The 26,444-nt window shown below is 41.4% G+C and overlaps 1 protein-coding gene and 1 long non-coding RNA gene across 2 annotated transcripts in view; one reads left to right on the forward strand and one right to left on the reverse strand.

The window, feature by feature from the left end:
• The window catches only part of LOC115054397 (uncharacterized), a 137,886-nt gene that overhangs the window by 4,653 nt on the left and 106,789 nt on the right, over positions 1 to 26,444 (reverse strand). Inside the window, exon 3 of the long non-coding RNA XR_003841596.1 lies at positions 1,983 to 2,794. This is a non-coding gene — a long non-coding RNA (uncharacterized LOC115054397). The remainder of the gene's footprint in view (positions 1 to 1,982; positions 2,795 to 26,444) is intronic.
• nsg2 (neuronal vesicle trafficking associated 2) overlaps positions 2,376 to 26,444 on the forward strand; it is a 34,897-nt gene continuing 10,828 nt past the window's right edge. The window contains exons 1-3 of the mRNA XM_029519625.1: positions 2,376 to 2,837; positions 3,160 to 3,335; positions 12,571 to 12,681. Of these exons, the coding sequence (XP_029375485.1) occupies positions 3,207 to 3,335; positions 12,571 to 12,681 (240 nt within the window). The 5' untranslated portion in view covers positions 2,376 to 2,837; positions 3,160 to 3,206. The remainder of the gene's footprint in view (positions 2,838 to 3,159; positions 3,336 to 12,570; positions 12,682 to 26,444) is intronic.

Raw genomic sequence — 26,444 nt, forward strand, 5'->3', positions numbered from 1 at the left:
AGTTAACTTCAAGTTGTTATGTGCAATACTTCTTTTGAACCTTTTTCCAGATAAAGACTCTTTGCAATGTAATTCTTTAATGCCATTTTTAATTGCAGACATTTAATTAAAGAAGATGTTAATATGTTTTTCACAGTCATTTTCTACTGTTATTGTAATCCTTTTCATGCTGGTGTTTGTAAAAAAGAAAAGAAATCAAACTATTTGTACTAATATAAATAATTGAAGTTATTTTTAAAACATTAAAAGTTTTGTGCTCATTTGCTTATTTTGTTTATTTTAAGCTACTGTGATTGATTGCATTGTAATTATTAGGTCAACAATGTATTTAGCTGTTTATTGGTATATTTTTAATTGGAATGTATAATTGATTTTTATAATTTTGATCAGATTTTTGTTATATTTTTGAGGTGAAGCTTTTAATATGTTAAATGTCTAGTTTTTACTAATTGCTATATTGTGCTCCACAATATATGGTTCACATTTTCTGAAGGAAAATAAATATTTAAATATTTGTCTGTTAATGATGTTACTTAATGGCAAGATTTCAATAGTTTTTAACTGTGTATGGGAAGGTTGTTGTATTTATTAATAGCATTTTTTTACTTAAGATATCACCTTAATTTTTATTGTCATTTCACTTTATAAGTTCCTATTTTTGTATTTTCCTTTCTAATTAAGTTATGTAATACGGATATGTCCATATTTCTAGGAGTTGGTCTGTAGAAGTGCTAGTGAAACGAAAAAGAAAAATCTAATGTTATTTAATTGTTTGCAGCCAACTATTTATAACAGTATGCATAATTTTTAAATATTTGTAATGTGAAATGTTGAATGAAATAAATCTTAACTGTGATGGAAATAATATTTTGTGTGCTTATTCGTGTTAAGACGTGAAACGCTATTGTAACTGCTGCTGCTGTTTTTATTCCTGCCGCGCAGTGTGACATTAACATCTGCACGGGCAGTCGGCCTGAACGTTTGGAGATACTCATCATGTGTTCATGGTCATTTTAACTTTGAAGTGTGAAACCCACACATTTGGCATGAAGTAACAGCCATAGAGCTCGTTATAATCTGAGCCTTCAACAATCGCTGCTTGTTAAATACTAATTTCTTTGAGTAAGATGTTCAGTAATTACACATGGAGGAACATAACAGGTTAAAGGTTTCACTGCCGAGAAGTGATCGATAAAAATACCAAACAGTGAGGTCATAATGTACTGCGGCTCCCTGTTGTACACGCCTACATCACCACAGCAAGGTGAGACGTTCTGCCACTGGAGGTCAGCAAAAAGCTCCAGCTGGTTATAAGTTACTCTCTAACAACAAATCCACTTATTTTTAATAAAAGTTAATGATAGTATATACATTGATGCTTGATTTTGTGTTGAAGAAGTAACTCAGCGAGTGACGAAAATGTTTCTAAATCAATGTCTTTCTTCCAAGAATGTCTTCACTCATAATAAATTCTCAGTTTAAGGATCCACAGCCAAATTTCACACTGATTCACATTCCTTGTTCTGTGAATAAATAAATACGCGACATGCAAACTAATAATCAAAGCAGGAGAGGTGACTGGGTCATGTCTCGCTGCTTTCTCGAATTCCAGGAAAACCTCAACAAACCGGCTGACAGCTCAGTTGCACCACCAGCTGGTTGCATCTTGTGTACACAGTCCAACTATTTGCTGGGAAGCAAATTTAATTTAGCAGCATTTAGCAGCAAGTTATATATGTATGTATATATATATATATATAATTTGTTGCTAAAACTGTGCTTGTTGTCCAGATATTAGAAGTTGACTGATTTAAACTAAGAAACAAAGTTCTTTTCACTGAAGAAGTCTAGAGACAAAAAAGGTCCTCTGCATCTTTTGTTATCTTGCAGGACTAAATAAACAAACAAACAAACAAAGAAACAAACAAACAGACAAACAAACAAATAAATAAATAAATAAAGATAATTAAGAACAGACTTACTGTGACTTCTTCCTCTGCCTGTGTGTTGCTGACTGAACCGTCAGATGGCGCTGTGGGACCAAAAATTAAATGAATGAAAAAAGGAATAAAGAAATAAATAAATACTGCTTTTACTGCTCTCAGGTCCAGCGGGAAATTTGTTATCCCCGTGGATGCATCGGATTATTAATTTGGAAATCGTCACATTTCCACATCTGATTGCGACAGAAAAAAAAAATCTAATTAATATTTGAGGGAAAATTTTATGACTTGTATCGTCAGATGAGACGCCTTTTTCTCAATTTCCTCCACCTTGTAATTTCCTTGTTTCATCTGAGCTGCCACCCAGAATTGAAACTCCTCTCCCCATCACACCTTGGACTCACTCAGCGTCCCGGTTCAGTCAAACAAAACTACAATAAACACTCATTGTAGGTGTGAGCACATGACTTTTGGAGGAACAGTGAAAGAAAACATTCATTCCACTTTGGCCAAACAAACGAGACCCCAGATAGAAAAAAAAAAAAAAAAGAAAGAAAAAGAAGGAGGAGAGGAGGAAGAAGGAGGTAAAAGAAGAAGAACCGAACTTCCCCCTAGTGGCTGGTCCGGCGGCTGAAGCAGCAGCAGCAGCGGCTGACGGTGAACAGGAGGCTGTGTTTGGATCAGGTGGGGGGGGGGTTGGGCTGCCTGCTGCTCGGAAAACCTGCCGCCAGACACACACTTTGTCTCCGGCGGTACAGCCTCAGCTCTCCCGCAGCATCAGCATCAGCATCAGCATCCTCAGCATCATCTGTATCATCAGCCTCCATCCTCGGCTCCGTCCGGACTCAGACCTGCCGCGGCACAGAGGGAACACACAGACAAGGACGATCCGCTGTGAGTATCCGCTTTTCAACCATTTTCAATCAGTCCTCCTCTAGTTGTTTATGTGCGACTGATTAACAGGCTGCTGGCAGAATACAACCTCTTGTTTTCTTCAGCTTTTGCTTTTTGATTTCATTTTTGGACTGCTTTTCTTCTTATCAATCAGTAATTTCAACACATTTGTTGATTATTATTGTGTGCTTGAAATCCAAATCTCATTCGCTTGCCATTTTCACATACCAGAAGCCTCTTAAACAAATAGTCTGCCAGGTTTCATTGACCCGAGAGACTGCAAGGTAAAAGCCATCCTTTTCCCAACGCCTCTTCCATTTAGGAGCAGCCTTTGGGGAAATACGGGAATATATTCAAGTGCCGTGAAAGATGGTGAAACTGGGGAGTAATCTTCAAGACAAGGGGGGCAAATCTGTGAGCGTGGAGGACGGCTTTCAGAACGTGCCCCTCATCACCCCGCTGGATGTTGGCAGCCTCCAGAGCCAAGCACCTGACAAGGTGAGAGGCTGCAGCCAATGCTGTCTGATCGTTTGGGAGAGTTTCCTCTGTTATTATCAGCCCGCTGTTGTTGACCCACGCTTTCCTCAACACTTTCTAACACTACATAACCCCCAAACTGTCCACTCCCCCCCGCCACCCCCCCACCCCCTCACCCCTCCCAACTCACACACACGCGCACACACACTTTAATTCATTCACACCTTCATTCATCTCTGCTGTCTCCCAGCCATGTCCTTTGTTTTCCAGATTAGGAGACAGATTTGGTGCCAGACAAGCTGTCATTTATCATGTCGACATCCCATAGCAAATGCGTCGCCGCACGCTAATCCAGTTACCATGGTGGCACTGCAATGTGGCGAGCGGATTGGCATTTCTATGGGGTCGAGACAGAGAGCTGCACTGATTGCACATTATGAAAATGAATAGATTCAGACAATAGGAAAGCTCACTGATGCTTCCAGCACATATAAAAGCTTTATTATTCAGCCATTGTGAGACAGTGTTTGGCTCGTTTGATGGAAACAGTTACAGTTTCATAATTTCATTTTACACCTCTGTGAATCCATATTTCTCCTCTGAGCTGATCAATCGCTCATCTTTTGAACCTCAAGATGAAATGACAAGTGAATCAGAAAATCATGGCTCCACTTAGTTCATTCTCCTCTTATTATCAGAAGGTTTCAGTCAAGAAACAACTTCGGGGCCGACGTGTTCAGCTCAGGCTTTAATCAGATGATTAGTTCAGCTTTACACAGGCACAGGCTGTTCTGGACCAGTGAAGACTTGAAATTCTGTAATAGCTGTAACAGAAAGTTCCTGGAACTGACTTCAATGACAAAGAAATGATAATCTTTTATTTTCAATATTAATTCATTCTTTGTCAAGAGGAAATTCTGTGTTCTATGATCACAGCCTCTAAAATATCAGGTTTAGCTGCTTTTCTGTGTTTTTATTTATTTATTTATTTTTATTAAAAAAATATATGTTCTAACATTTTCAGAAATAGGTATATTCTCTTTTTTATTAAAATTCAGACATGGTGATCAAAACCACTCTCATGCTTGTAAGATTTTTGATCTACACCAACTAGTCAGAGTCAGGCTAGCAGTTTCCCATCAGTCTTAAAGCAACGCTAACTGGATCCTGGTAGTAGCCTCATTTAGCACATATTTTCTTCTTGTACAGTATGACTGTATAGCCCAAATGGTTCATTTATTCCTTTTAATATCTTAGATTTTTGGACTGCTGCCTGGACTCAAAAGGATATTTGAAGGCTCAGCGAAGAAAATCAGAGTAGTTGCTACCTTACAGCACGACATTTAACAAACCTCATCTCATCAAACAGCCTTTCCCCGTGCAACTACATTTGAAAAGATCCCTGCAAAGATAAGAAATACATCTTGGTCCTTTAAAAGCAAGCAGCAACCCTCAGAGGGCAGAAGGCTTTTATATCATGTGTCAGCCGAGGACCTGAGTTTCCAGCCAACGAAAAGCACAAACATTCGCACCATTTTGCGGGAGCCATTGCCGTGTTTTTCATATGAAGGACAGCTTGTATAATTTTTGGACTGAAGCTTTTCAAGTGCTTTTCATTGTCGAGGGTCAACAGGGAACAGCAAAAATAATCCTGAAAATGGCCCTACCCTTGCACCACTGCAGACAGAGGTACAGGCACAGTCTGAACCCTCATTGTGTATTCTGCTGAGGGAGGCACAGTCTCTTTCTATTTCATATACCTGTTAAGTGGGGAGACTTGTCATTTACACACACACATGCTCAAATACCCGCCTTATACACAATTGGTTTGAGTTTGTGTGTGTGTGAGAGAGACAAGTCACTCGTGTCAGCAGCCACCAGGTCTTGACTTGGCATTCATAGACCTGTCAGTCATTTTACACTGATTAAATGCATCCCAGTGGACTCAAGAACATGCTCGCATTTTGTCATCAAAGCTGCCGTTGTGCAAAGATAACCACGCACACACACGCAATAGCCAGTATGAGCTCCTGATATACCAGTGAGCTACAGCTGTCGACATTTGAAAAAGGTCAGAGAAGACTTGTGAAGTTTTACATACCGCCCTGATGAAAGCCCAAATGTTGTTACATCTACTCAGCTCATAGGGCCGACAATTTCTGTAGCTCAGCTGCAGCAGACACCGGTTGGTTTTTTTCATGCCTACGGGCACTAAGCTAAGTTTCTGTCTTTCTTCCAAATCATTTTGTGAATGCAGATGTATCCATCTATTTGTCCTTAAATGGGACAGTGTTGGTGTTGGAAAAGTCAGCTCTGTGCAACATCTGTGAATTTGAAAAAAAAAAAAAGAAAAGAGAATTTGTCTTCTGGGCAAGTGACACACGAATCCAACTTAGGCTGAGAGACCCTAACCCTAACCCTGACATCAGAGAGTGGATGTTGATTATTATTATGGATTAGATTATTTATATATTTAATGCTACACATCCTGTGTGCTGTCTAAATGTATGATCACACTGTTCTGTCTTTAATAACAACATGTCACATCTTCATGTCAGTTTTTGGTATTTTCTTTACAATACTTCTTTAACAAATCAAGATGCCAAACCTGGCGTCAATACTATTAATACAGATGTTTTTAGCCACTTAATGTATTATTGCCTCATTGCCTCCACATTAAGTATAGATATTCAAAAACATTCAAGATGGCAAAACCCAGAATGGCTTTTATTGTGAAACAGCCATAGGAAGCCATGTGTTTGTCACAGTGATTAGTGTTGATTACATTCTGTAATTAGCTCTCTATAATTATAAAACTAGCCGCGGCTGCCATTCCCGTGCTGGCAGGGATTTAGAGAAAGCAATGCACGCTGGTTATCTGTCTCAATTTGATTTGATTGTCTTAATGTTAGCCTCACTAACATTGCTCTGTTAGTGCTGCTCCAGTCAGAGGCTTTTATTGTGAAGCTATCTGTTTTAGGTCAGTGCTGAACTCAATAATTATTCAAAAGCACCCCCACGAAAACAAAAACAACATGTGGCCATTTTTGGCATTTTCTGATAGAGTCGCTGCTCCTGCCTACAGAATTCTGGGATGCGTAGTGCTTGTTACCATGGCAGCCACAGGTGTTGCCAAACCAACAAGAATTTCAATTTTTTTTTTATCCCCATTAGAAAAGAAAGATAGATTGTTTATATCGTAAAATGTCAATATGAATAGCTTTATGAGCAAAAATATAAAAACTGTCTCGGCATCCATAAATCAAGTCATTGTGCTGTTTGTCCTTTGTGAAGTTTGGCTCATCATTGAGGCTTCAGTAGGCCAAATACAAAGTCTGACAAAAGGGCTTAGCTCACATAAATGAACAGCAGGGGCTGATTTAGGACTTAAATCTTACGGATTACAAATTAAAGGACAACGACTGCGGGAAACCATATTTCTTCCTTGGTTCATTCGATGGTTATTCGATAGGGGTGGATGAAATAGGCGGAGAGAATTGTGTAACAATTTTCAAATGAAATGCATCACAGGGTTTGCAGCTACTGCTAATTTCCAATGCCATTCCCTCGAAGGGCTTTTAAAACAACATAGAAACAATAATCATCAATCAAACATAACACACTCTCACACTGGAAGATGCAGCCCCCCCCCCGCCCTGTCCCCACACTGCATGATTGATTATCTTTATAAAATTATTACAGTTTGATCTTAAAGTGCTGATAATTCTGTTCGGCTTTTAGCGATTATTTAGCCGGCAGCTCCTTCCATGTTTTAGCCCTCTTAATTGAAAATGATGTCTGGCCAGAGGAGGTTTTTTACCGGATGGTATTTTGCAGTTCTCTGCAGTTGTATTTCTGGTGGACAATCCAATAGTCTTTGGTGGTTGCACCATGTAAACACTGCAAATAAGATTGGCGTTTGCAAATACAGTATAGTTGTCAAAACTCAGCATGTTCGGACTTCTCCAGGTGTGAAAACGGAGTGATTTAACAGTCATTTAACAGTATTTCTCTGTCGCAACATCTTAAAATATGCTACACCATTAATATCCTGTGCAATTTCACTGAAATTAAGGTTGTTGTTCTTGCCACTCGTGTTGCCTCACGGAGCTCAGTGTTAAATCAACTTTTATCAGCCTTTCATCTGATCTTATCTGGGACCAGTCTCCTTCCCCCTGCCCTTTGAAGCCAAAACGAGGTTTAGTGGGTCATGTGACCTGACTAGCAACCCTGATCCACAGTCTGGTTCGGAGCAGCTTTAATAATAAGACCCCGATCTGTTTTCACACTGGCCCTGCCTGCCACTCTGTGATTCCTGGGCTACAGGGTTACCCAGCGATGTTTGCAGGGGTGAGGTGCAGTGAGGCAACCTGCGTGCACGCATGCACGCACACACGCACACAGAGAGAGAGAGAGAGAGAGAGAGAGAGAGAGAGAGAGAGAGAGAGAGAGAGAGAGAGAGAGAGAGAGAGAGAGAGGACTGCTGCTCCGGCATACAGAGGCTGAAGCATTCGAGAGGTATTAGATTTGATTCCATCCGGCCGCGGATGCATCACAGCCACCACTGGGTCACCAATATCTTGATTGGATTGCTGGTAGTTTAAAACAACAGCAGCAACCACCAGAGGAGGATGGAGAGAGACGGAGGTAGACAGAAAGACTGACTCAGAAGAAGATGACAGGCAGATGTTTTCTCTGTGTTTGTCATGTTTCTGAGAACAAAGCGCCGATACAAAGACAACGCTTCAAGGACTACGACAGACACTCTGAATTCCTGTCCAATACGCCTCCTTACACATCGTCACCCCTTCCTTCCTCTCCTTCCTTCCTTTTATGTCTCATTCATTCTCTACGGCTGTGTTTTCCTATCTTCTTCATAAATTAGGGAGGAACTCCTGGGAGCAGGAAACCACGCTCAGCTTGCTAGCTCAGCTAAGGATCGTTGAATAATTTTTTTTTTTTTTTTTTATGTGGTCTGACGATGCAAGGTCATGAAACAAGATGAGCCTTCATCCAATTTTCATTTGATAAATCAGCACAAATTATACATAAACTCTCTGCATTCACTGATTGGCTGCAAGATACTCTCAAGTCTAAATCCAAACCTATGTCTCCATGTGTGCTTGGATTCAGTATTTCATTAGTTATCCATAACCTAGTTCAGTCAAAATCCTGATTTAGAGTTATTAATGATTATTTTGATCATCAATTAATCCTTTGGAATATGAAATGTGAGAAAACAGTGACAAATTTCCTAAATCTCAATGCAACCTCTAGGTCTCGGGGGGCAGTCTCCCTATTATCTATCATGAATTTATGAATATTAAATTCAACGGGTCCTTTGGAAATGAAAGTAGGCAATAACAATTAGTGAAATCAATTTTCCTTACTTTCTGAAAAATCTTAATTGAGCACACGCTTTTGAGAAATAAACAAAACGTTTTACATGAAACAAAGGGGAATTAAAGCAACAACACAGCAACAAGAGAAGTTATTTGTCTGTATTTACAGTAAAAGAAAAGAAAGAAGAAAATCTCACTCACTCATTACACTCATTGCTTCCCATTGGTTGGAGTGCTGGTTTCCACGGCTCAGAGCTCTGCTGGCTTCCTCTCTACAGTAGCTGTGTAAACAGAGATTGATTTATACCTCTGATACCAGGGGGATGTAAATAAGTGCCCGCTCTCACCTGGATGAAGGGAGAACCGGAAATGGGCCTCAGGAGTCAGTTTCAAGATGATAGAAGTCGAAGCTGCAAAGATCAATAAATTTAGGGAGTTGGCTTTGTGTGTAAAAAGTCTTGTTCATGGTGATGGAATCACAGAGAACTAGTTTGTGGCTCCCTGCGGCTATATGGAGCTTTTCAGTGTGCTTTAGCTCAGTGGTTCTCCAAGCCACAGCTTTCAGACCGAACCCGGAGCCAACAGGGAATCTTTTAACATAAATGAGGCAATCTGCAAACTTAGAGCTGATTCATCTTTTCCTGTAAAATGCTTAGTGGAATTGGGATCACGGATGATTAATATTAGTTTATTGCCTCGTAGAAATGTTTCCACTCTGCGGCAGAATCACAACTGCATAGTCTGTGACTTCTAGGTGAATTAATAGGCCGCTGTCAGTGAAGAAGTTCACAGTTTATTTTCACTGACATGGAGAGGTAGAGGTTTAAAATATGAGTAAAAACAAAAGAAGTGCACAGTGAAGGATCTGGTGGTCGTGCTGGAGCCGATCCCAGCTCAGCAGTTCATCACAGGGCCAACTCACAGAGACAGAGACAGACGAGACCAACAACCACTCACACTCACGGACAATTTAGAGTCACCAATTAACCCAAACATGATGTCTGGATCCAATCCAATCCCAGCTCACACTGAGCGAGGGCGGGGTTCACCGGTCCATCGCAGGGCCAACACACAGAGATGGACAGAGACCAACAACCACTCACACTCAGACCTACAGATAATTTAGAGTCACCAGTTAATCTAATCTGGAAAATGGAGTACCCAAAGGAAACCTGCGCAGGCAGAATGTGAAAACGCCACACAGAAAGGCCCCAGGCCGGGAACCGAACCTGTGACCTGCTTATTGTGAGCCAACAGTGATGACCACTATGCCGCCGTGCTGCGCAGATCACAATCTAAATGTAAAAAATAAAAGAGGAGTATCCTGATACAAGCTGTTGTAGCTTTATTGTAACCAGGATGGACTTCCTGTCTGCAGCTGACTTCATCGCTGAAAATTCGCTAACTCACTCTCTGGCAGCTCAGTCTTTGCAGATGAAAGATGAAAAAGAAATCACAGTGATAACAGGTTTGAGGAATAACATAGTGAGGAAGACGGTGAGCGTAGAACAGTTCTGACAGCGTTTCCTCAGGGACTGTCAAAAAAAATCTTATGAATGGAGAAAAAACGCTTGGGAGACATAAAGAGAAAGTGGCTGGCTGAGTGTGACAAGCTAAAACTGTCTTTTCATAGATGTACATTTTCATGCGTTACTCATTCAAAACTTGAAAAGCTCTAGAGTGCTGCTCATAAAAACACAGATTGACTTAAGCGCTGCACTTTGTTTCTGTGTGGTGCTTCATTGCAGAACAAAAAGTGAAACTGTGTCAATCACAGAGCTTTTAAAAGGTCACACTGAACAAATTTTTACGTGAAAGAAACATGATTATTTGAAGATTTTTGGTCCAAATAGACTCCCTTAAGTAGCAAAATCTGGGAGAAATTACAAATGAAAACTTAGCTACTACCTCGATGGAGTAAGCAAGTCGTAATCATATCTTCATTCTTTCTGTCATTACTGTTCATGCCTTCATCATCAAATGGGATTACATTGTTCATGAATTCATGGTTGACCACATGGAGTTCGGACCCGTCTGATCAGGGAAGGCAGCATTTTGTTCACCAGATTTTGCTGACAGCTGTAGGGCTGTGAAAATGAGACAGCACTGATAGTAACGAAGCAACACGAAGCTCCGCAGCGGTCCCAAAAGACGTTACTGTGAAATGAATCAGAGAACGAGGAAGCTGAGGCGAAATGGTGATGTCTGGTGCCGCTGCGCTGAAAGCCGCGAGGCTCGGGGGCACCATCAAATGCCCAGTATCTGGCGCACCTACTGCGGCCAGCCAACTGACAGCTTTGTTATGCAGATGGCGGAGCCAGTTTGTGTGCACAGCAGTTTCTGGCTTTGTCTCAAAGTGACAGAGAGCGGCTCAGAAGCAGAGTAATTAGCCACAAGGACACTTAGACATTGTTCTGTCTCTCTGGAGTCACCTCTCCACCGCCTCATCATTTCCACACCTTTCTGTGTGCGTGTCTCCTCCTCTGCTGTGGCATTAATATATGACGAATGCACAAAACTTCAGGGACGTGTGCTCCTTTTAGTCCGCGCAGTGGCGAGGTGAGACCTGCTCAAAGCTCTTCTTTTAGGCCGAAACACAAATGAGGAGATGAAATCAAGGCATACAGGCCAAATGAAGATTTTTTTTCTGGCAATCAATTTTAAATTGAACAGATTATGCAAATGTGGCCAAATATCAGGGAGACCGAGAGGACAACCTGGACACGTGGATTATTCAGTGGGAAAGTGACGGACGTAGGAAGCTCTGACCTTAAAACATTTTATTCTTTAGGCGCGGTTGAGAAGTTCATCACTGTGATTTGGTAGAGACAGGAAACCTTCTGTCTGCGTCTGTAATTTATATTTAAATACAGTACTTCACTGCAGGACTAAAACTGGAAATGTCTTTTGGAGGGGCTGACACTTCAGCGGTGCAGTTTCTAAACGAAGCAGAAATCCCACTCCACCAGTGTCTCTCTCACACAACTATGCAAAGTTTAGAAGCAGGCAAATCTGAGAGCTTCGTTAAAGAGTCTCTCGTCCACGTCTCCTCCACCAGAGTCCTGTATTTTGACCGCAGCTCTAAACTTGTTTGCTTGAGGAGTGTTAGACTGACAGTACTGGGCCAAACCTGAACCGCCCTGCCTCTTTTGTCCTCTCTAGCTGCCAGCCCAAAGCACAGTGTTTTCCCCTCAGACTGGGGGTGTTAGACTGGGGGCACCAGACCTTATTAACGTACAGCGGAGCCTGAACAGATGCCTGGCACCAGTGTGCTGGGTGTCTGCTGTACTATTATACTGAATAAAATAAAACTATAGTGTGATATATATGCAATCTGTGCGTTCTTTCATTTTTCCCCCAGATTTACTACCTGAGCTTTCATCTCTCCCCTCTCCCTTCGAACACCTCCGGGTATTGCACTTTGCGCTTGTTCGATCTTTCATTTTAAATTGATTTCTATTTGCTTGTGCTTTATCAGAATATATGGCGTCTGAGCTCCTGATGTCTTCCTGGTGTCTCATCAGGCCTCTTGACTATACATGTCTATTTTTTAAATTCTATATTTAAAGAGTGAATAATGTAATATCTGTAAATATGAAACCTCGTGCATTTACCGAAGGCTTCATTTCTACACCTCCACATAGTTATAACATTCAAAAGGACTCAGATGAAGATGCAAGAAAATAAAGACGAAGGTTTGCAAGGTCTGCGATTATGATTCATGTACACGTTGTCAGTTCTTAGACCTCCGCACTGTGAGCTGTCTGTTCTCAAACATATTTCATAATTGATGTGCTCCAGCGTCTTGTTTTCGACACCTCAGTGTAGATCTCATTAGTGGCCTGTTCTGGAAATTGTGATTTGGGCTGTTTCTATCCGTGTTCCTCTGATTTAATGGCTTTGCTCTCTTCAAGGTGGTGGTGAAAACCCGTACAGAGTATCAGACAGAGAAGAAGAGGCTGAAGGTTCCTAAGGTGGAGGAGTTCACCATCAGCCTTACTGACGGGGTGTCTGAGAGACTTAAGGTAAGAATGGATTAACTTTTAACACACGCGCACAAAAAAAACAAAAAACATGCGCCACTTGATTACCTTGATTGCCTGTTATGCAGCATATCTTGCATGTGTACTGAAGTACTTGTCAGTCATCAGCCATCATTGCTCTAATTAAAAGCAGGATATTTATTTATTTGACATTTCCCCTCTCAGTTCACCTCAATCCAATCAGTGTGACCAGTTTGGTTTAACGCAGCTGCACTTGATTCAGTTCACTATGTAAATATCTGGGAAGTAGAGAACTGCATGAACACTCACACATCATGCACGTATTTCCTGGGACAGAAAGTTCGGACGATATATTTACTCTTCGTAAAAATGCTCAGCTACTTGTGCTGGACTCCATTCTACAGTCGTGCTCGCAAATTTTCATACTCGGGCAGAATTTAGAAACTGTGTGCAATTCATTAAATGAGTCATCAGGCAAAACACATTTCATTTGTTTTACGTGAGAGTCAATTTAAATTATCAGGCATCTCAAAACAGCAAAACCATTTGATGAAACATAGCGATAAAGGAAATACGGCGCTGATCCCTCTTCAAACGTTTGCATGCCCTTGTTTTTAATACTGTTTTTAATGCTTGGAAAGTTTCCTCTTCTCCTTGGCAAAAAAAAAAAAAAAAAAAAACCAACTCCAAGTCCTCTCAATTCTCAGGCTGTCCCACATGAACTGTAGCTCATCGATATTGAGGTGGGGAGACTGTGATGGCCACTCCAGTACCTTTACTTCTTCCTGCTGCCGTTATTGATGGCTTGATAAGGCCTTGTGCTATGGATCGCTGTCATGTTGGGAAATCCAAGGACATCCCACAAGTTTCCGGGCTGATGAGATTGAGATTGTCCTCCGGTACTTTCTTATGATATGCTGCGTTCATTTTGCCATAAATTTGGACTAAATTCTCAGAGCCACTGTGGCTCACACACCCCCAAAATATGAGAGAGCCACTTCCGTGCTTTACAATAAGGACGGTTCACTTTCCCTCAACGGCCTTGTTGACTCCTCTCCAAACAAAACTGAACTCAAGTTCAATTTTGGTCTCATTATTACAGATGGCTTTCTTCCACAGGTTTTGGGGCTTTCTAGGTGTGTTTGGGTTATTGTTTGTGGGCTATTTCGTGGCTTTCTTCTGACGACTTGACCATGCTGCCCATTTTCGTCCAAGTTCCTCCTTATTGTACCTCTTGAAACAGCCACACCACTTTTCTGCAGAGAATCTGCTAAGTTATTTGCAGCTATTTCTTCACAACCCAAATAATTTTTTCTGGCAGTTGTTGCTGGGATTTTTTGCTGGTCTACCTGACCGTGGCCCGGTGTCAACAGAGTCTGAACACTATTGATGGCATTTTGAAGCCTTTGGATATCTTTTAATAGCCTTTTCGTGTTTCATACAGTGCAACTACTTTTTTTTTTTTTTTTGGCATGTGCTTTGATTGCTCATGTGCTTTTCCAATGGCTCAGAATCAATCAGAGTCAGAGCCGCAGTGGATGAAATGGGCAGAGGTCTGTTAGACTTGTGGACGGTTACCCTGACCACCCATTTCAACCTGTGCATGCCAACATGTGTGTGTATTATCGGGTCAAAACTTCAAGGGTAAGCTTCCTTTTGATCAGGGCCGTTTGAGTTATTCCACTAGTCATTGTGATTTAAAAGGTGCAAACACAATCGTGTGATAACAGATAGCTTCTCCTGGCCATTAACCATGAATGAAAGAAAAGTTATTTGCAGGAACAAGAGTATTTTCTCAAATATTTCACAAATTCTGCCCGGGTGTGAGAACTCATGAGCATGGCTGTATGTTCACAACAAAATGTTTCATGACTGTATTGAGACTTTTATCCATAGATATACAAACTGAACCGACATAAAAATTGAAACCCATTGTAAAAGGTCAAACTAGTGAGTCTCACACTGTTTGGGGAATTCAATGTATTTCAGAGGCGCGTGTTTTCATCCATTCCACGTTTGTTTCAGTAAGAAAACAACAACAACTGTGTAACTGCAGTGTGGTCTATTAGGGCTCCAGGCATAACTGACCAGGTGTCCAGTGTGTTGTCTGGTGTATTTATTCTGTTGCATTGTATTTGCTCAGCCTTTGATCCTTTTGTTTCTCTGCGTAGGCTGTGAGGTCATGAGGTTGGATTTTAATTGTGTACATTATACATTACCGCACATTCCCAGTGAGGTTTGCACAGATGACTTCGGCTGTGTGTGTGTGTGTGTGTGAATCACAGAGTTTCCCATCCAACAACATCTACATCACCCAGCCGCTGTCTCTCCCATTCATCTGTCGTTAGGGAGACCAAAGAGAACTCACGTTGTCATGGCAGCAAGGAAAAACCTTCCTCCATGGCAACCCGGAGGTTGAGGCAGAGAGAGTGTGCACTGTGCAGGCCGAGGTGTGCAAAATGTCTAAATGTTTGCGTGCAGAGGTGGAAGACTGGCCTGAAAGGTCCTTGGAAGCTGAAGAAAGCTGAATTAGATATAGGACGCCAAGAGAGGCTGCGAAATTGTCGGGATGAAACAGTGCGGTCACAGACACTTGCACATGTATAACACACTTATTCACACACTGCTGCTACACTGAAGCTGTGTCAGAGCATTACTGTCAAGGTTAAGTAGAAAACTACACCACCTGGGCCTCTCCGGCACTCAGGAGCGATACAATGAGCTGGGTGCATTGGTGGACAAGTGTGTCAGGAATCCTGCATGCAGACAAAATGTTTGGGTTTTTTCTGCCATGAAGTTGACTGAGTCCATCTGGACCCTGGAGGCCTTTATTGATGAAATACAGCCACATAAGCGGGAGCAAGTGCTGCAGTTTTCTCAGCTTTAAACAGTGATAGGTGTCACCAACATGGACAAAAATTATTTCAACCAATACACAATCCAGTTACTAAACTATACAACACTGTGTTGAAAAAAAATAATAATTAAAAAAAAAAATATATATAGATTTATAGGGTTGCCCACAATGGTCGAAAACCATAAGATGTTGTCCTCTGCATTTGAAACAAATACTAAAAGGAAGCAGCAGGGAAAAACATCGTCAGGTTAGCTTATGTCTGTGCCAACCACTTTCCAAAGTCAACAATCTGACATGGACGTTGTGATCAGCTTGACAGGTGTTTTGGAAAACAAATGAGGACACAGCGCCCGGAAGCAACGCTGAGTTTCAATGCTGCTCATCAGAATCGGCCAAAAATATTGCCACAGACTTCACAGCCACGTCGGGCTTGCCACACCCCCTCACCTTTTGTTAGGCGGAAATGCATTTCAGTCTCTACGATTTTGTGTGATGTCGGTTGGTTTTCGGAAGCTCAGCTGAGCCGCTCGCTTTGCTTGACTGACAGAGCTGATTCTGCAGGTACACACACACACACACACACCCAGAGTACAGAGGACGGTGTGCTGTGCAGTGCAGAGCAAACATTTCTGGATAGAAAGCTTGCACATCTCTTCTCTCTTCAAAGCTTTGCAGATTGTGTTGATGGCTGAAGAGCTCAGAGTGTAAAATGCTCTCTAATCTGCCCCTCCCTCACCGCCCTGCTCCTGCTTATTGCTCTCCATCCGTTCCTCCACTTTCCTCCCCCAACTGCCTCTTTCTTTCCTCTCCTTACATTTTTATGCTTACTTGGTTTTTCCTTCTTTGACTCAAACAGCTTTATTTCAACTTGCTGTGCAGATTCATTTTTAAAGGAGTCAAAGATTTAGCTGCAGCATTTTTCCACAGTGACAAAAATGATCACAGAAATATTCTTGCAGTTAATCCTTTCGCAAGGAGAACAGAACAAAACGGGCGCAAGTGGGGAACAGCCACAAGTGTTTGTGGGAATAAATAACTATATTTGATGCTCTTTATCTCTGGCTTCCTCCTCATCTATATTAACTCTTCCAACCCTCCTCCATCCTTCTCTATTTCTACGATTCCTCCCCCTAGACCAGTCTCATGTGTCATTGCTGCCTGAGTGCCAGTCCCCCCCCCTTCCCATTCCTACATCCTACTCTTGTTCTGTCTCTTCTGCCTCCCTCTCTCCCCGTCCTTCTGATTTCCCTCAGCAGACCTGAGTTGCAGCGTATTCCCTGTAGGTGTTCAGTTCCTTGAACGATCCGAGGATGCCACATCTCCCCCACCCTCATTAGCAGCTTCAAAACCAGCCGGACAACAAGACTCTGAATTTTACTCAAGCCAAGTCAACCAGGACAGTCCTCATTTGGGTGGAGTAGAAATATCTGATCCTCAGATACACTGAGCTGATGATTTCAGTCCATTTCCACTGGGAAAAAAAAACAAACAAACAAACAATAACAGCTGAGATGCACGAACCGCTTATAAATGGAATCACTGGACTTTAATTTGCTAACTTGAATAATGTTTATAGATTTATTATAGCACTAAAGGATTACAGAAAATTAAAGAGAGATTACTATACAAGTGAAATAATTAAAGCTAATTAATATGTGGGACCAAACAACACTGAATACGATTATAAGAAAGTTTAAATATTTCTTTTTTCATCAACACATTAGGGTCAGTCATCCTGAAGTAGGATTTTGGTTTGGCAGCTGAAATAACATAACCTCATCTCATATACACAAAATACATCAGTAAATACCTCTAATGTGATTTCTTAAAGCTTGTACTCCAGGAGGTTGCTAACAAGCAGCTAAATTAGACTACAGGTTGTCAGGGATGCTACACGTTGTCACCCTGAACACAAAAAGATTAATAAAACGTTTCAATATTATAACTTTTATTTAAAGTTAAAGTAAATGAATCCCTTCAGCTTGTATTTATGCATCAAACAATTCACCCATGCTGTGCTGCATAGAGACCTTTATTAATTCACCTGAAAAGTCACAAAATCTCCTGATGTTATATTTATTATGTTTTTCCTACAGTATCAGCTTTGTAGCAGTTTTAACATGATCAATGTTGCTGTTTTCAGGGCCACTGAAATAACTTCAGTTCAACAAGGTAAATGCTGTTAAAAATGTTCCAGGCAGCAGTTTTCAGGGACTGATGTATTGTGTGAAAACATGAAGTGTTATATCGAGATAATGTTTTCTTTTCTTTATCACAAGCCTCCTTATGTTGATAGTAAAAAAGTCCACGTATGATACCTTTATCAGATGTGTGGAATCATGGGAATATTGATACTGGAGTGGTGTCTGTAATGAGAGGGAGGACGGTGATGTCCCAAAAAGGTGTTGAGGTGTTTTGGTTTAAATTCAGCTCTATCACACTCAACTGAAGATTTCAAAAAAAAAAAAAAAACCAAAGAAACAAACAACCAGGCTTCTCTGAAAATGAGGCCTTTAGAGGAAAGAGGAGAGAGGATTAGTCTGGCTCAGTGGGGCAGAGATTGAGAGATGCAGGTGTAGAGACTGATGAAGGGGAGATTTAATTTGTGTTGTCCTGTTTGGTTTCTGGCCGCCTCGCTATCCAGAAAATAGGGTGTACTTGGCCAGCTCTCACACACTTCAAACCCACATGCACACTCCCACAGGAGTGACACTGATAAATGCACGCCAACACAAACCTCAATAAGCACACCAGCGCACACATACGCACGGGTAGACGCCGTCAGCACGGCAGCGCTGCGCCTGCCAAACCGAACGTGCTCGGTGCCAGCAGACGCTAGCAGGCCCGGGCAGGTAGCGGTGGGAGACACAGCCATCGTCCAAAACAATTATCCCATTATTACCTCCACTTTGCCTTCAGATAAAAGCTCTGCTGCAGTGTGCCGCCTCCACAGAAGGCCTTCACTGTTTGTCAGGTTGGAGGTAATTACTGCTGTGGTTCGAAGCCTCACGCAGCCTCCTGTCCCACATAGTGCTCTTCCGTGTTTTCTATGGATGACTAATGGTACACTGATTGTGGGGAGAGTTTATAGCAGTTGTCTACTCTCAGCTAAACACCCACACTGATCGCTTGCTTGCTCACACACACACACACACACACAAGTGAACAACTGGGAGAAGAATTGATTTATCATCAACACTGGAATAATACTCTAAACCCTGTGTGCTGCTGAAGGAGGAAGCTTTTTTTTTTATCCATGTGGAAGCAACAGTGTTTGCTCAGGTGTTACAAAAACAAAGATGGCAATGTGCCTATACAGAAGCGTGAACCATCACTGAGGTCATGCACTTCTTTTTGTTTTCTTCGTCAATCCATATATTTGGAATTACAGTATATTTAAAGGTAGCAGCTGCCACTGACTTCCCTGACATACATGTTGGGTTGTTAGCTGCAAGATGATTATGATAACCAATGCAGGCAGAATATGGTTTCCAGTGATGAAAATGGAAAGGAAATCAGGAGAAAACACAAATAAGCTGCTGATCATGAATCAGAGTTCCCCTGAGGAAATAAACAAACAATCTAACAAACATGATTTTCGCTTGAATTCTTATTCTACTGCCACTTACAGCACGTTAACACGTGCAGATGTAAGGTTTACTGTGCGCGCTCTTTCAGTCCAGCATAGGAGCACCACCAATCATTTGAAATGTAGGCCTGATGATTGCAAAGTTATTACATTTCAATATTTGTACCAAAAAAAAAAAAAAAAAAAAAAAAAAAAAAACAACAGCAACAAACAAAATAATTGACTGAAAACCACAAATGTGAACCTCATGTTGGAGAGACAGGAAAGTTTGGAAGACTTCCAAAATCCTGAAGATTTACCATCTGGGAAATATAAGTTGTTTAATAATTTCATGGAAAACTAGGTACAGTAATGGTTGTGAAGATGTTTCACAGCAATAAACACTAAAACAAAAAAACTAAGGAAGCATCTAGTCCCTCACATTTATAGCTTTATGTAACAGATATATGCTGCATTAAGAGAAATTCAAGCAGGAAATGCCACACTGTGTCCTTTTCCTTATGAAAGTATCCACATTGCGGGTCCAGGAGAAATTTCTGTGTTATATGTGAGCACGTTTATGGAAACTCAAACTAAATCATAAATGCCTAAAGGGCTGTCTATTTATACTGTGACTTTTCCTTTTCCACCACACATTTGAGCTCATTTTTATCAAGCTGAATTGAATAGTCTTTCCTTATTATTATCTGCACCTGAGCAGCTGTGGTTTTGCCCAAAGGCGGTCTAAAAAGTAAATGGTGACAGAGGTGAGAGATTCTTAACCTGTTCTTGGATTCAGCCTGAGAGTCTATCGCCCTCAGACTGGCTATCTCATGATCCCTCTCTTCATTTTTCCTCACAACTACCCTTTTCCTCTCGTTCACATATTTCCTCCTCCACCTACCCTCCCTCCCTGTACGCCCACTTGCCATCTTGCCTTCCTTCCTTCACCCTCTTCCTCTCCATTGTGCCAGCGAGTTCACACTTTCTCCACCCTGAATTTATTGTTTGGAAGCATTTTCCACCGCTGTGATAACCGGCGTTGGCTGATATTCATGGACGTCTCATTGTTGCAAACTAGCTCCTCGCAAATTGAACAAGCCAGATGTGATCTTACAGCTCTGGCGTCCATGTGCGCTGGATGTGCACACACACTGTGTTGATGGCTGTCCGAATCAGTTCAGACTGCAGCGTTGCGTTCAGATCACACCTGGACACCATGTTTGTACCGGCTTCACGTGAACAAGAAAATCAGTTATCAGTGTAAAGCAGACGGTCAAAGAACCGTGTTCACCGGCTGAAAATCGAAAACTTTGTGAATCAAAACAACTTACATCGGCTGGTGGCGGTGCATGTCTTCACGCTCCACTGGACCACAGACACACTCCTGCTTAGATCTGTCTGTCATCTCAAAGGCCTCGAAGCTGACTCAAGTTGGAGTCGTTTGTCACTGCAAAGAGGTCTCCTGTGTCGGCTGCCTTACAAAGACGTGCTGACGGACACTTTGACAGGCTGGACGGACAGACAAATGCCGCTGTGCTAGTGATATTTGGGATGATTTATAAGTCCAGATGGCTTCTCTTCTGCTCTACTTCTCATCTCAGATCCCGTATCCAACAGCACCTCAAAGAATGGCAGACTTCAATCACTGTCTGTCTATCAATATCAGCAAAATGCGAATGTGCATACATAAATCATTCCACACACAAAGAAAGACTGAATAAAATTCTGATGCCACATCCAGTTTTATCTCAAAGGTCAAAGCAGAGTGGAAATCCAATATGCAATTACACAAAGAAAAAGAAATCTATCTCAAATCTTGTCTTGTTTTTATACTTGAAGGTGGCTGCAGTTAAACCTTATTTGTTGGACTTAATAACTGAGTTGTCAGACGCTGCCAAGGCTACTGAGGATTTCTGAGCCTGATCGATGGTATGAAAGTCCATGCAATCTCACCGCATTAAAACTCCTGGCACGCATTTTCGTATGCACTCTGATTTGTTTGAATGTATCATTTGTAATGATTTTGTTTCTAAATCCAGCACAGCTCAGGACAGAAATCATAATGAAAAGTTTTTTAAGTCTTAAATAGTCGGCTGTAAACTGCTTGTGCGCATAATTATTATCTGCGTCTTTTCCTCTTATAGCTCACAGGATATATCTACATTTGTTTTTTTCAGCTTAGTTCATTGAAATTTGGTAGAAAATCAGGTCATTGCCTCAAGAAAAGTAATTAGTGTTGAGTGCTGCTCCAGCAGCCTTTAAATGATTTCTTAACAATGAGAGACAGGGCACTTTAGACTAAAGGTATAAACCGATTTTCATCATCTCTTAGTGTGTGGAAAAAAAAAAAAAAAAAAAAGCGCTTTCTAAATGAACTAAACACCGAGATTGGCCCCGAGACTGACATTCATTCGAAAGGTGGTTGGGGTGGATGAAGATGATCTAAAAATAAATCTAACTAAGTGAAGCTCTATGCTATGAACTCCTGCAGCCTATGATCCACTTGGTACGCGGCCGATCAGTGTCTGCCCTCCAGAGAAAAAGGCTGTTTTTCCTGGAGATGTTTCTGTGCTGAAAAATGATGAAATGAAGAGGAGAGAGAAAGAGAAAGTGAGCAGTCATTGTTTGCCTTGTCCTCCACTGAGTCCTTCACTCTGCTGTTGTTGTTCTGACAAGCTGAGCCATGGGAGCGATTACCAGACAGACTGTGGATGACTTGTCTGACCCCCCCCCCCCCCTCATACGCACACACACACACACACACACACACACACTTCTCACTCCTCTGTTGCTTCCTATCACTTTAAAGTCTGTCCTTATCGTTGACTCACCCGTGTCTGCTGTTTATGCTGATCTCCCAGGTCTGTATTATCCTTTCTGTTCAGCTGGCCCCTCAAACGGTGTTGTACCACTGCATTATATTTGACTCTCCTTACATTCAGCTGGCGGTGAAATGGTTAACAAATGGTGCAGTGACCCTCCAGCGATGGTCATGGCTGCTAAGGGAATCACCTCATCGTGTATTTTACCCCAAAGCTCTGCTTCTTCGGGACAAATCCCCTGCACGAGCCTCTCCCCACCGAATCACACCCCTCACAAAATCTCCCAATATTGTCTCTCCAAATACAGAAATCCTTTCCATCTGTCCGCTCATCTTTTATTTCTCACATTTTGTTGTTCGTTTGTGAGTTTAGCATATCTACTGTGTGCACTTAAAAGAAACTACTTCAATGATTGGGCAAGAGATGAAAGTTAAAACCAACCTTGTGTAAGTGTGATTAGTGTGCAATGTTTTCTGTTAATAATTCATTGTATTGTGTATCCATTTCATTCATTTAAAAATATATAATAATCAGTTTTTACTTGAAATAATTGAATGAACTGTTGAATTTATTCCTGATTCAAGGGAAAAGAGAAATCATAGTTTTAGAAATATTTGCATGTTAAAGAAATTCCACATAAGAGTTACTTTTCCTGGTAACTAGCTATCTCTATAAGGCAGTAACTCCTTTACTTATATATTTATATCTATATATGGCCTTGTGATGGAATGAACCCTCACCCAGTGTGAGCTGGGACGGGCTCCAGCCCCCCCTGCGACATGGAAACGGATAAGCGGTTGAAGATGAATGAATGGATGAATATCTATATCTATATCTATATATATATATATATATATATATATATATATATATATATATATATATATATATATATATATATATATATATATCTATCTATCTATCTATATATATATATATATATATATATATATATATATATAACATTCATCATGTAACCTGGCAGAGCTTAAGCACTTTTGAAAAGAAGAATGTAGGAAAATTGCTGTGATCAACTGTGCAAAGCTGACAAATCCATCAACATAGACTGAAGGCTGCACCAACTTCTGCCAAATGCACAGCTACTAAATGCTGCAGAGACCCCGAGGGGCTAAACACTCATCCAAACAAGAGTCCTGTGTTCATTGTTGTTGTAGACTTAGATCACAATGTCAACACAAATTATTTTTCTGTTGTTCAGTGTAAAAATACAACAACAACAAAACAACGCAAAAATTTAAATAATATATATGTAATAAACTGATGTGCCCCCCCCAACACACACACACACACACAGACACGTACAAAAACCCACGCGCACACATAAGCAGTAGACATTGTGAACATACTGTATGTAGAAAGCATAAAAGCACCCAGGAGATTTAGAGCTGGGGAGATATTAGAGTAATGAACCTTGTATTGTGATGTAAGCAGGTGTGTGTGTGTGTGCATGTGTGCGTGTGTGTGTGTTGGAAGGCAAATTCTGCCATTAATATTCTCTTCTCTTCTGCAACATCTTCTTCGAGCAGAGCAAGAGCTGATTAGCAAATCTAATCCAGATGTTTAGCGTGTCCACAGAGACTTGTTACTGATTCACAATTAGTGTCTGTTTGTGTGTGTGTACACACACAATAACGACATTATTTGATGTCGTTATTTAAATGTTACTGAAATCTGTTTATTTTCAGTTTGATAGGCGAGAATGCTCTCAAGGTTTCGCATCGTACAATCTCAGAGAGTTTTGAGTCCTGAGAGCAGCTGCGCCAGAAGATGATCTTCATTGTTTCTTTGTCTCTTTCACCTTTAATGTCACTTTGTGTTTTCGCTCTCTGGTATTTTCAGCCCACCTGTTATTTGATTTGGAGTCTATAACTTGAGAGCACGTTCTCCTCCGGGCGAAGTCGCTAACCAATATGACAGCGTGCCACCATAACTTTTGAAGTTTTGTCTCCATGGACACCTGGCTTCATTGGGATTGGGATATTAGCATAATTACCGCCTATCTCCTACTCACCATGCACCGTCTGACTTGATACTGGGCTGCTCTACATGCATCTGAAAGAAAGACGTTTGATGTGCTTTAATGACACATTTAACTACAAAAAAGACCCTAATGACAATAACGATGCGTCCCACAAAAACACACACTTTTCCTGTACTTTTCATGCAGGATGAATCCTGTTTTCCAGCATAAATAGCAACACAATGAATGACGTAAAGTTGTTTCCAAGAAAATGGGTTTGTTAAATTGTAAAGAGCGCCATGGTGGTCTCCTAGGAAATAGGCCAAGTCGCCGTAGACTATGCAGGATTTAAATCGCCGGTGTTGCAGTGAAGCATCAGAGAAGTCTGATCCTCCACGATTACATCAGGATTGCTACAGCTGGGACTGACTAATATTGGTGTGATGCTGGGGTTAAAGACAAGTCAAATCTGAAAGGCAACAAATGAAATATGAAATAAACCAGTTTTACATGTGATGCCTGGACTTTTCAGGGGTTACGTTAGCCATAGTCTTGTTCCTGGCTTGGATATATCCATGTTAGATCAATCTGTACTGTGATGCATTTCTATAATCGGCAAGGAGCCGAGCACCTCGCTTTGTTCCTGCTGTCAGCGCGTTGGCCAACTTGGTCTGGTCGTAGCAAAATTTGGGATCTCTAACTGTGGTTTTATGGAGGAGACTGCAGAGGACGTTCAAGAACAACATTTTTGCAGCTCGTTCACCTCTCGTTTTCCTCATTTTGTTGTTAATGCCAAAACAGAATTGGCTTTTTAAATACAACATCCATCCACCCATCTTCTACCACTTTCCCATTTCTGGGTCGCAGAGGGTGCTTGAGCCAATCCCAGCTCACACTGAGCGAGGGCGGTGTACACCTTGGACAGGCCACCAGTCCATCGCACAAGACAGAGACCAACAACCACTCACACTCAATTTAGAGTCACCAGTTAATCTAATCTTTGGACAGCGGGAGGAAACCCACGCAGGCACGGGGAGAACATGCAAACTGCACAGAAAGGCCCCAGGCTGGGAACTGAACCCGCGACCGGGACAACCGCGCTAACCGCTACGCCGCCATGCTGAATTTAGTGTTCGTTGTGGTCATCAACATACACACCTCAACACTTTTTATTGAACGATTCACTGTCTTGTTTGCATCTGAGTGACATTTATATGAAAGGGTGAATCAATGATAAAATCACCTCACATACACAGACAGACAGATGAGTTTGTACCAAGCTTGTTGACCTACGAGATAAAACCTCCAGCAAAGCTGTGAGGGAGACTTGTGTGTGAACCTCAGCTGAACTGGGATCAGAGGAAAATCGTGTGTTTTCTCAGGCTGACATTTGAACAGTTTGTGTTTTCATCCGAGATGCGACGCATGTCGACAATGGAGTGTTTGTATTTAGTTGCCACAGTACTGTAGCTGCGTTCATCCCAAACCGGATAGCCGGTTCTCCAGAGCCCAAATCCCTGCACCCAGTCTCCTTGACATCCGCCTGCCCAGTCTCAGATACTCGGCTCTGAGGTAGACGGCTCCCCGGATGATCTGTGCTGCTTTGACGGCTGTCTTTGTTCCACTGGCTAAAAACAAAGAACCTCTGCACTAAGATGCTTTGGGAGGAAACACAGCACACACAAACTTCAAGGCTGCCAATAAAAAAAAAAAAAAAAAGCATCTTGGAAGAAAATCAATGGAAAAAGTGCGCTCTTCTGCATGCAGCAGAATGCGTTCTGCTGTTCGGCCCTCTGCTAATCATTTCAGTGTAGAAGAAAGGGTTGTTTTTTTTTTTTTTCTATTGAATCTTGCCAGTGTCTGAACATAAGTGCAAAGGGAAATAATACTTTCAGCTTAGATTTATTTAGCAGCTAATGGTTCCCTTTCATATTACTTCACTTTGTACGTGAGCACAGAGAAGGAGATACTTTGGTGTCAGTTGTTTGTAGCCTTTTTTTTTTTTCCAATTTTCAGATGTATGTGACTCGTTAGAAGTTCCACTACTTCCTAAAGAGATAAATTATCACATATTTTATTTGAAAGAATGAAATGATTTGAATAAATCTAATAAGTGAATAAAACCCAATTAATTCAAATGTCATATCCAATTATGTATTGAATAATCAGCTTTCAGGAGGGATGGGGACAGAATTTCACCACCAGCTAAAACAGCTCATGAAGTCTGCTTAATGTATCTGTGTGAATAAGTAAGGGTTAATCCACGAGTAGGTGTGCTTCAAACGGTTTTAATGCACGACGAGGAGGCGAAGAACTACCTGACGCGCAGTCCTTTTCACAACCAGGCTAATTTCAAATCCGTGTTCTTTTGTCTTTAGCAGAGAAAGTCCGTCAATATCTGAAGTGGCCATTTTGTTGTCTTTTTTGTATTTATCTCGTCCTTCTCCTCCTCATTTGCAGCTCTTCGGGTGTCAGTTCCTTGTGCCGTTTTTTTCTCTTGGCTTTTGTCTTTTCTTCTCCATTTCCTTTTCCTCTGCGGCATCCCATTCCTCA

The sequence above is a fragment of the Echeneis naucrates genome, chromosome 14 (genome assembly GCF_900963305.1).
Source record: "Echeneis naucrates chromosome 14, fEcheNa1.1, whole genome shotgun sequence".
Lineage (NCBI taxonomy): Eukaryota > Metazoa > Chordata > Actinopteri > Carangiformes > Echeneidae > Echeneis > Echeneis naucrates.